Source organism: Oncorhynchus mykiss, chromosome 4, assembly GCF_057628025.1.
Source record: "Oncorhynchus mykiss isolate SJ-2025 chromosome 4, ASM5762802v1, whole genome shotgun sequence".
In the NCBI taxonomy this organism is placed as follows: domain Eukaryota; kingdom Metazoa; phylum Chordata; class Actinopteri; order Salmoniformes; family Salmonidae; genus Oncorhynchus; species Oncorhynchus mykiss.
The window spans coordinates 78,378,040-78,389,251 of record NC_143025.1 but is presented as its reverse complement, the minus strand read 5'-3'; the positions used below and the strand labels follow the sequence as shown (position 1 = coordinate 78,389,251).

The window sequence follows — 11,212 nt, the reverse complement described above, 5'->3', positions numbered from 1 at the left end:
GGGGTGTTAACCCCGGTGTCCTGGCTAAATTCCCAAGCTGTCCCTCATACCATCATGGTCACCTAATCATCCCCAGTTTACAATTGGCTCATTCATCCTCCCCTCTCTCTTGTAACTATTCCCCAGGTTGTTGCTGTAAATTAGAATGGGTTCTCAGTCAACTTACCTGGTAAAATAAAAAACACAAAAGTTGTCCAAAAGTATAGCTAACCAGTTTTATATGGGCATACACAAAACAACATGAAAAACAGACCTACGCAGGTTTAGGACATCTCCTAGGAAATTTATTTCAGTGAACATTAAAGTTTGCATCAGCATAGTTCTTCTGAAAATATTTTACATTTATTATTTTTGAAGCTTAAATATCGCACATTTCTTTCACAATGATACACTTTGTTCTTCTGACATTCTGATTGAAGATAAATTATTACATCATTTCTTTGCAAGTTATTTACAGAACATGTTTTCTTTGTTTTATTTACATATTTCATATTTTTTCTTTATATAATTCCATAAAATGGGATCTGGAAAAGGATCCATCAAACCAAAGTAAATACACTGCCTGCAATTATTTATTTTTCATGATTTCTGAAGGTCGTTGAAACACCTGCACAAAGCACAACACTCTCCACTTTCACAACTTGTTTTGCAGCGTGTTCACAGGAAAGACAGAGAGAGACAGGGGATGGGGAATGACAAACTGCAGGCTTCTCCACATAACTACGATTTATGGACACAAACAACAGAACACCATCTATGGGTGGAATGCTAACTGAAAAATCTCTGTGCGTAAATCAAATGTTGCGCAAGTCTCCAATTGACTTCAATGCATGGTTTTACTCAAAAGCATATCTCACGTTAGCCATATTGCAAGTTAGGCCTCCATCAAGTTCTGGCCTACTCTCCAATATATGGTGAAGTTCAGAGCAGGGGAAGTCACGTTGGTTTGACTTTGGAGAGGCAGGAGCGTTGCGGTTATAATTGTAGTCAATGATTGTTGTTCTAATGTCCAATCCTTGAATGGAGAGTGGTCATGATGTCTTGATTTTATAGTATAGTGGTTGTAATGTCTTGAACATCACATTGTGCTTGTTTCAATGTCCTATTACCTTGAACATCACGTTGTGCTTGTTTCAATGTCCTATTACCTTGAACATCACGTTGTGCTTGTTTCAATATCCTATTACCTTGAACATCACGTTGTGCTTGTTTCAATGTCCTATTACCTTGAACATCACGTTGTGCTTGTTTCAATGTCCTATTACCTTGAACATCATGTTGTGCTTGTTTCAATGTCCTATTACCTTGAACATCATGTTGTGCTTGTTTCAATGTCCTATTACCTTGAACATGGAGTTGTATTATTGTGATGATAATATCTGATTTCTTACATATTCCTCTTGACCAGGGAGATTTGTGGTACAGTGGCTGTTTAAATGTCCAGTTCCTTACATGTTGTTGTACATGGATCGGTCGCAAGGCAGCTGAGACTGAGCTGCAGCGGTCAGTTTAAGGTGGAAGTGGTAGACGGACAGTGTGATGACAATGATGAGGCCCAGGATGAAGCCCAGGATCAGAGGAAGAGTCTCCTCCAGCTGTTCCCTCTGGTCCGTGATGCACTTATAGGCTGCAGGTAGACACACACACACACAACACACATTCATGTGTGAATAGATTAGAACTGTGTGTGTGTGTGTGTGTTTGTGTATGTTTTTGTCTGTCTGTTGCCATGCAATGCCTTGCATTAAATCAACTGTTACTGATGTGTTCACGTGTCAAATAAGCTCAAAAGAGCATTCAAACACATGCTACCTACCCCTACACACACACACACACACACACACACACACACACACACACACAGTTCTATCCACACATGTGCAACTAAAGCTACATGACTGGCCTGCAACCCTAAACTCTAAACCCTAACCTTAACCCTAATCCTAACCTTAACTTTAACTGAGAAATTAAACATGGGTTTGCTGGTCAGTCACGTCCCTTATTTTTTTCCCATCCCCACAGTGAGAAGGTTCTCCTCTACGAGAGAGCGTTAACGTGACATCACTGATTAATAACAGGTCAAAGGTCAACATTTAATAATATGAGGTCAAAATGTCCCAGAAACAGAGTCTCACTGGTCTCTAAATTAGAAAGAGTCACATTTAAGGGCAGTCAGGGCCATAACAGTCAGGGCCATAACAGTCAGGGCCATAACAGTCAGGGCCTTAAAATAATTTAGTTCATATTAGCTAAGTGATCTGTATGTTTTACATGTACTGTACATTATGTCCTGGATCATAGGATGTTTTTACTCCATTGTTTACGACATCATTGGTGGACTGCTCTCTGATGGTTAGCAGATCTTACAGAATGTGTCAAAGGTTAATAAGTGCCAGATGAAAAGCTTCTGTATACCACGGGTTAATAAACACTATAGTTGAAGGGTACTGTAGCAAAAAACAGTGTAGTTTACTGCCGTCCAGAGAGAGAAGCATGATCGCCTTTAGAGGTCACAGTATAGAATTGTCGTGACGTGACTATCATTAATGTGATGACTGCTATTCATCGAATAATTACCTCCAAAGTTACATTTTTACTTGATTAAATAAATTATGAAACAATTGATTCCTTAGTAATTTGGGGCACCACGGGAAAAGTTTATTTAATTTATTTAACTCAAGAATATATCAATATCATACCAGTCATCATTCAATTATTTTCCCATATCAGTCTCATTCTGAACGTCACAAATATCTTAATCCGCAAGAACACTAGCCTAAGTGATGAATCGGCAATACACAAATTGGCTTAACTATTTATTTACTAACTAACTAACTAAATAATCACACAGAAACACACACGGTATAGGTTATCGATTACTAACATAATGCACATGAAAAGTCCCTAGTGGACTAACCCGATATGACGACTTATTACACAATGGAAAGGGGTGGGGAAAGATAAAGAGCAGGAGAGACAAAGAAAGTGGACTTATCGTACATACATTTGGAAACTACGCTCACCGCAAATATGAATATTTAGCACCCTAACAATTGCTCATTCGGATTAGAAGTGAAACATATATTTAAGCGTAGATGTCTTTCTCTGACGTCTTTCTGTTGAAATCACTCTATCCGTCTACGGCAAGTAGTTCAATGTAAGTCTCTGGTTGTCCACCAGAGGTCACAATGTCCTTAGTTGTAGGCTTCTTTGTTGCTAAGTGTTCGTTAGGATGGATACATCAGAGGTGTACCATGCGATGTTCACAGGGATCTCTATCTGTACTTCCCTCTGTTTGTTAGACTAGATACCTCAGAGGTACCTATGATGGTGAGAGAGATTTGTTCTTCCCTCTCGTCTTGGTCAATTGTCCTAGACTATTTTACATACCAGCTGCAGACTGGGAATGTATTGGTCTAGTCTTCGACTTATTTTTTTAATTTTATTTTTCTAAATGGTTGGATCAGCTTAATATTGCGGAAAGATTGTTGCTTCCATGAATGTAATTGTCTGCATCATTTCCAACCCCCCATATATTTTTGGGGCTAAATATATATATCCATATACAGTGGGCTCCAAAATGACTGGCACCCCTGACTGGCAATGTACAAACAATACTTAAAAATCTAAACAATATAATTATAGAGAGAAACTCAAAATACCAACATGTGAGAAATACTGTACTTTATTAATGTTTCAATGGAACCAACCAAAATCATTCAATTATTTAATACAAAATAAATGTAACATTTAGTACTTAGTGCAACCACCTCTGGCAAGGATAACAGCATGGAGTCTTTTCCTGTAATGTTTGACAAGGTTAAGGAACACGTTTGGAGGGATTTTGGATCATTCCTTCATGCAGATCCTTTCAAGATCCTTCACATTCTTGGGTTTGCGCTTATCAACTGCCCTCTTCCACTCAGCCCACGGGTTTTAGATTGGATTGAGGTCCGGCGACTGAGATGGCCATGGCAGAACATTGATTTTGTTGTCACAGAACCATTTCTGTGTGGATCTTGAGGTATGTTTTTGGGTCATTGTCTTGTTGGAAAGTCCACCTACGGCCAAGTCACAGCCTTCTGGCAGAGGAAACCAGATTGTCAGCCAAAATTGCCTGATACTTGGTAGAATTCATTATGCCATCAATCTTAACCAGTGCCCTTGGACCTCTGGAATTAAAACAGCCCCACCACCATATTTCACCGTGGGTATGAGGGGCCTCTCCTGGTATGCATCTCTGTTTGGACGCCAAACATGCCGATGCTGTATCTGACCAAAACGTTCCATTTTGGTCTCATCTGACCAGAGCACCTTCTTCCAGTCATAAATTAAATTATGTTTGGCAAACTCTAAGCGCTTTGCGTCTGTGTCTTGGGGTCAGACAGGGCTTTCTTCTGGCAACCCTTCCAAAGAGCCTGTGGTTGTGGAGGTGGCGTCTGATGGTGCTTTTTGAAACCTGGTGACCTCAAGATGCCACAAAGGCCTGCAATTCTTTCACAGTGATTCTTGGGGATTTAGTTGCTTCTCTCACCATCCTCCTCCCTATCCTGGGGTGCAACCCGTGAGGTTTTCAACTGTACCATATCTTTTGAATTTTCTAATAATTGCCCTGACAGTGCTCAGTGGTATATTCAATCGTTTGTGGATCTTCTTGTAGCCATTACCAGATTTATGAAGGTCTACGACCATCTGTCTCTTCTGAACTGCTAGTTCTTCTGTTTTCTTAATGGTATTGGATGACAGTGGGATATGGCATGTGTGTTACCTCATTTTTATATCCTAGTGAAACAGGAAGTGCTGTAATGGCTCAATATAGTTCCTTAAGACTTAGATAAACTTAAATAAGTGGAATTTAATTTGTGGTTTAATTTTGGTAGATGCTATTTACAATAATATTTAAGGGTGCCATTAATTGTGAAACCTTGATTTGGAGGACATTGATTTTTAACTAAATCAATAAATAATTTTGGTTGGTTCCATTGAAACATTAATAAAGTACAGTATTTCTCACATGTTGGTATTTTGAGTTTATCTCTATAATTATATTGTTTATATTTGTTTAAGCATTGTTTCTGCATTGCCAGTCATTTTGGAGCCCACTGTTCATACGCATATATATACATACACATACCTATATAGACATACATACTTTTTTTTTTAATATACCTTTATTATTCCCTGCAAACCCTACCACCCTTCCCCCAATCGGAGTAAACTAATAAACAATAACACTTAGACTTCAACTTCTTCAACTTATTTAAATGTCAAGAGTTTCAGAGGGTCTTAACATTTTCTGGGGTTGTAGTTTTAACCATTTTGTGACGTCCAGCTTACACCGTCCACCTGCTTGGTCTAATATGTTAATTCTTCCGCGAGTCCTTTTAAGCCCTCTGGTCGGAAAGGTGGTTCCATCATGTTGACACAATGTCTGTGCTCACATGGGCGTGGTTACGGACTTGGCCCAGGTTAATATGAAAAGCCATTATTTCATTTAGAAGGCTAAAATCATATTTCTAACTTTTCAAAAGTATTCTTATATGTAATAATTTATTTTATACAACATTTAGAAGCAAACCTGATCACTAGGACGTGTACACTTTCAGAGTTACAGTTATCTTGTAATAAGGTCTTTCTGATAATTTTAATGATATCACAAAATATGCATACATTTTCCATATTATATCTGTCATAATTCCCAACATTTGGATGTTGAAATATATTGCCCCAATGTTCATTGTTTGATGTTTGAAGTTTTGGCAAAGTCTCTCTGTTGTAACTAAAGCATTTTTAACTTCTCCGTACTGCAGTGCAAGAGAGAGAAAGTTTACAACCGGCATTAAGTCATAAAACCGTCCCAACTGCCCCTCGGGGGGGTTTGAGCTATCTGTCCTGCCATGTGCCAAGCTGATCTGGCGCCTCTGATCCTCACCCAGGAGAGAGAGTCATGACAGAACTATAGAACTAATGTCTAAAGTCTGCATTGAGGACAGGGATGTAACTACAGCAATAAAGTCCTAATGACCTCTCTCGCTTTCTCCTCTACTCTCTTTCCTCTCTTTCATCCTCCCTCCATCCCTCTCTGCAGCTCTGCTCTTCAATAAGCAGTAACATCCCCCAGCCCCCAGAGAGAGAGAAGGGTGAGGGAGAGGGAGATGAAGGGAGCAGGGAGAGTGCAGTTTGTAGGGGTTGTGAGATAACTTCTCCAATACTACTTTACGGCAAACCGTCATCACCATCATCATCACTAGTGTCAGATCTCTCCTCAAGATGACAAACTTTTTGATACTGGGATATACATTTGAGATGTGTAAAACATTTGGAAAATGAGGGGAGTACTATTGTAGGTTGTTGTTCTATTTGTATCATCACTGAACATGGCTGTATGACATTAGGGTTAGAGTCTGTACTTTCACTGAACATGGCTGTATGACGTTAGGGTTACAGTCTGTACTTTCACTGAACATGGCTGTATGACGTTAGGGTTACAGTCTGTACTTTCACTGAACATGGCTGTATGACGTTAGGGTTAGAGTCTGTACCTTCACTGAACATGAAATCTGAGTTGATGTCGAAGGGCTGGATCTGGACGTCACTTATGGCAACAGTCACTCCCTTCTGGTGGTCACTGGAGATGAGGGTGAGTGTCTGCTTAGCCTCGCAGACATATGAGCGGCCAGCAGGGGTCTCTAACGCTGACAAATGGTGGGTGCTGGCTGTGTGCTTCCCAGCTGTATGGAGAGAAGGAATAGGAGGATACAGTACATGAGGAGACATATTACATGAGTAGGTACGTACAAACATACACAGAAGCATGCATTTCATACAGAGAAACACAAAAACACGTCTTTAATAGAAGTTGGTTAAATAAATATGTAGGCCTATAGGCTACACAATGTCAAAATAAAAGTCTATGTAGCCTATTCAGAAAATATTTGTGAAAGATTTAGGAATAAGTATTGAAATGTTAAAACCTCTTAAGTATAAAACCTCTATGTACAAGGGTTATAGGAATCCCTGTGTTTTTACAAACACATAAAACGGCCACTGCGATAGACACACCATTAGCTTGTACAGAAAAAAAGGGCGACCTACAATATAATCAAAACGTGCTTAAGATGAAAATCGATGAAAATCCTGAAAAAAAGGCAATGTTTGCTTTCAATAACTCCGTTTTCAACTTTACTCCAGCTCCATCATGGGTTTTAAAATGTGGGTTAATATTGAATCCACAAATGGTGCGGTCAGGGTAGGCTACGTGAATGTAGCCTATATTAGTTAATTTAATTTAATTTATAATCAATGCTTCTCAATAAGTCATGATTATCAATAAGTCGTGACGGCTATTAAATGAATGAGTTTATAATATATCTAATCGAAATGACTGCAATAAATCAGAAGTGACCAAAGAAATATTCAGAAGGAACATCAAAATAATAATAATAATAATGTTTTGTAGAAAGAAAATTGAAAAAATAGAAATGAAATTTGGAAATATCCAAAGGCCCATGTGAATTGTCTTTCTTTATTGTATCAGTTTAGTACAAATGTGAAATAATTTTTCCAATGAAACATACCGCATACCGCAAAACAAACAGAAATTGCTGAGTGGGTTACAATTGCTACTCACGGTTGTATGGGTTGAGGAAATGCGTTTTCTCCGAGGTGTCATAAACAAACTGCACCTTGCTAATTTTCCACACATGTCCCTTGCCACTGATTTCCTGCAACACACACACACACACACACACACACACACACACACACACACACACACACACACACACGGTCATTCCCTGCTTTCCAATATAATTTTTTTACCATATCGTCTCCAGCAGCAGAACATTATGCCTGGCTGTTATGTGTAGGCGATGTTACCCAAACAGATTTTTACAAGAATTCCACAAGGGGTAAACGCACTTAAGGATTTTGGGTCAATGTAAATCACCTCCGCTTGCCCACTGACTATTTCATAGTAGCGGACAAACCTTGACGAAGTAGATGCGGAGTGTGTAGGCGTTATCATTCCACGAGATGTGTATATGGGCGTCCTGGCTCCCGCATTTCCCCTCTATGTCTGCCCCGCGAGGCAGAGCCAGATACGCATTCTCCGTGATAAGCTGCAAAGAACAGAACAGATCATTCAGTCGTGTATGATTCATTGTGTCGATCAGACACTTGTTTTATTCTCAGTAGACTACTCTTCTATGAATTGTTTCACACTGGTATGCTGTTGCTACAGCCCAGTACAGTGTTTCCAAAAGATCTGCACATCATTTTACGCACAGGCCAAAGTGCATAATACATGGCATGGGTGTCCTTGTGTCTGAATGAGAGCAAATTGTTATATACAGAAATGGGACAGTGTGTCACTGTCAGTTCAAGTTGATAAGACAAACGAAGTCTGACAGGTCGGAGTCGTGTCTTACATCTATTCCGTTGAGTGCGAGGACATCGAAGGGGACCGTGAAGCGGACAGCGAACTCGACCATGAGGCAGGTGGTCCCGTTCTCTCGGACCACGAATATGTCTTTATCCGGGTTGGTGGACAGACCAGAGAGGTTCTCTCCCTCCTGCTCGGCGGTGACCGTAAACCGGACCAGGATCGCTGAGCACAGGGAAATATAGAGTCATGTCAGCAGTGTAGAGTACAGTGGGAATAGAGTGGCAAATCAATAACAGTTTATATGTTTTCTAGCGCCAACTATATTCCAATGAATATGCTTAAAAACTTCTACATGATTGGTGGGTCCCCCACGGACAGTTGAGCTAAGGTAGGCTAATGCAATTAGCATGAGGTTGTAAGTAACAAGAATATTTCCCAGGACATGGACATATCTGATATTGGCAGAAATATTACATTATTGTTAATCTAACTGCACTGTCCAATTTACAGTAGCTATTACAGTGAAATAATACCATGCTATTGTTTGAGGAGAGTGCACAGTTATGAACTTAAAAAGTGATTAATAAACCAATTAGGCACATTTGGGCAGTCTTGATACAACATATTGAACAGAAATACAATGGTTCATTTGATTGGTCTAAAACTTTGTGCACACACTGCTGCCATCTAGTGGCCAAAATCTAAATTGCTGGAATAATACCTTATGGCCTTTCTCTTGCACTTCAAAGATGATGGTACAATTATTTTTTTTTAAACACGTTTTTTTTCTTTGTGTTATCTTTTACCAGATCTAATGTGTTATATTCTCCTACATTCATTTTACATTTCCACAAACTTCAGTGTTTCCTTTCAAATGGTATCAAGAATATGCATATCCTTGCTTCAGGTCCTGAGCTACAGGCAGTTAGACTTGGGTGCCATTTTATGCGAAAATTGAAAAAAAGAGTCCGATCCTTAAGAGGATATAACATGTGAGATCAACAGATGGAACAGATTAAAATAGAATCTATAGAAAATAGAATAATAAACTACTTTATTTTCAGTCAATGATGGTTGGAAAGAATGGGTTTTACTGTCAATGATGTTGCAGACTGAATAATCAGTGCTTGACATGCAAACATGCATGATCAGCAAACCCAGTGTGCCCAAAAACTCAAAGATTAGGCTCAAAGGGACTTATCTTCTCCCAAAAGACAACGGGCCGATCATTTAACGAATCTTCTCTTGAGTATATTTGCCCACTCGGATGTAAAACAATACACAGCTACATGACACGGTTGTAAGATACCTCTTCGATCTCAAGTGAGAGAGTTACTCGTCCCCTGCATGCCTTAGCGACATGGGCAGCACATAGGGACGCCCATACCGGTGAGTCTAAGGCTCTAATAATGATAAGCACGTGACTCTTTTTCTCATAAAGCGCTTTTCAGCTTTTCACCGCACTGACGTCAAAACAGGTGGCTGTGCCTCTACGCACAAACTCAACAGGAATTTCTCTCTATCTGTCTCTCTCTCTCTCACAGATACGCACACACACACACACACACACACACACACACACAAAGACAGACAGACAGACACGCAGGCTGCAGTGTGCAGTCACGACCGAAATGTCGTATAAAACACACACACACAAAGACAAAGAGACACGCAGGTTGCAGCGTGCAGTCACGACCAAAATATCGTATGCCACACATATACACACACACACACAGCTTACCGAACAAACACAGTAGAACTCCAGCGGTGTCCAAGGTGCTGAATCTGAGCTGCTCCATTGCACTGCCGAAATGGCTAAATGGCTGGTAGCCTTGTAGTGAACCCGCAAAGAGAGAGCGAGAGAGAGAAAAAGACAAGAGAGAGAGAGCGGGAGGGAGAAAGAGAGAGAGGAGGGATACAGCTGCTCAGTGTCTCGTAGTCACGATCATCGCGAATGCAGCAAATCTCCAGGTGAATGTGAGAGTTCGCATCTGGTTTGCTGCGTATTAAAATGTCACGGCTGTTTCGTTAACTGCTATCTGAACGCATTGTACAGCTTAATTAAGACTCTATCCTCTCTAAATTCAGACGATGAGAGAGTTTTTGGTGAGCGTCACCGGCGGCGAAGCAGAGTTTCCCCTGCACATACTAAGACAGACAGGGAGCCGGAAACGACGCTCTGCGTGACTCAGGCGATTCGCTGTGGGGAAGAAGTTAAGTTTCTCTCCCGAAGTTAGTTTCCTTCAAAAAGCAACCACAGCTAGTCAGTACCGCAATGCTGCTGTTTCCATCTCTGTGATTGCAGCTGAAGTGTGTGCTACCACCTCTTCTCTCCTTCTGGGCAGGTTGCAGTTGATGTGGTGTGTGTGCGCGTGGATGGCAAATTGGCGACGTGCTCTCCCGCACAGTGTGAACTCAGTCTTGAGAACACCGGGCAGTGCGTGTGTGCGAGTGTCCGCTCTCTCACACCTTTGTCATAGACATTGTGCATACTACAGCTTAAATACACACCCTTGACTTTTGTGTGTCTATGATTCTAATGATTTTAAACGTTAATAAACACACGGCACGAATGAATATGTGTGATGTGTCAGATGATGTTGTATCTCTTGTAATTTGGCAATAGCGGACATTGCCAGTGTATGCCAAGCACTCAGAAAATAATAGCTGATCGGGTCAAAACTGTCTGTCAACCGTTTCAGCTCTGACACCTCTATACTCTTGTCACCTCTACCACCCCCCCCCCCCCTCCTTCACATTGCTTCCACAAACATAGGCAATAAATAATACATGAAATAACTATAGCGCAGTATAAATGTGATAGCT

The 11,212-nt window shown here is 40.5% G+C and overlaps 1 protein-coding gene across 1 annotated transcript; it reads right to left on the bottom strand.

Moving 5' to 3' along the window:
* Positions 1-262: 262 nt before the first annotated feature.
* Positions 263-10,822, bottom strand: LOC110522450 (lysosome-associated membrane glycoprotein 5). The gene is made up of 6 exons (XM_021600845.3): positions 10,128-10,822; positions 8,430-8,608; positions 7,989-8,120; positions 7,631-7,724; positions 6,543-6,731; positions 263-1,627 (listed from the first exon to the last, which is right to left on the bottom strand). Exons 1-6 carry the CDS (start codon positions 10,183-10,185, stop codon positions 1,449-1,451), a joined length of 831 nt encoding a protein of 276 aa, XP_021456520.1. The 5' UTR covers positions 10,186-10,822; the 3' UTR covers positions 263-1,448.
* Positions 10,823-11,212: the final 390 nt, after the last annotated feature.

What these genes read in the sequence shown, in the direction of transcription:
- LOC110522450 (XM_021600845.3), bottom strand. Translation starts at nt 10,185, where the DNA reads ATGGAGCAGCTCAGATTCAGCACCTTGGACACCGCTGGAGTTCTACTG. An exon ending in TCGCACTCAACGGAATAGAT is followed by an intron (nt 8,121 to 8,429) that starts GTAAGACACGAC and finishes TGTTCTTTGCAG; the next exon opens with CTTATCACGGAGAATGCGTA. An exon ending in AGATTTCATGTTCAGTGAAG is followed by an intron (nt 1,628 to 6,542) that starts GTACAGACTCTA and finishes GTCTACCTGCAG; the next exon opens with CCTATAAGTGCATCACGGAC.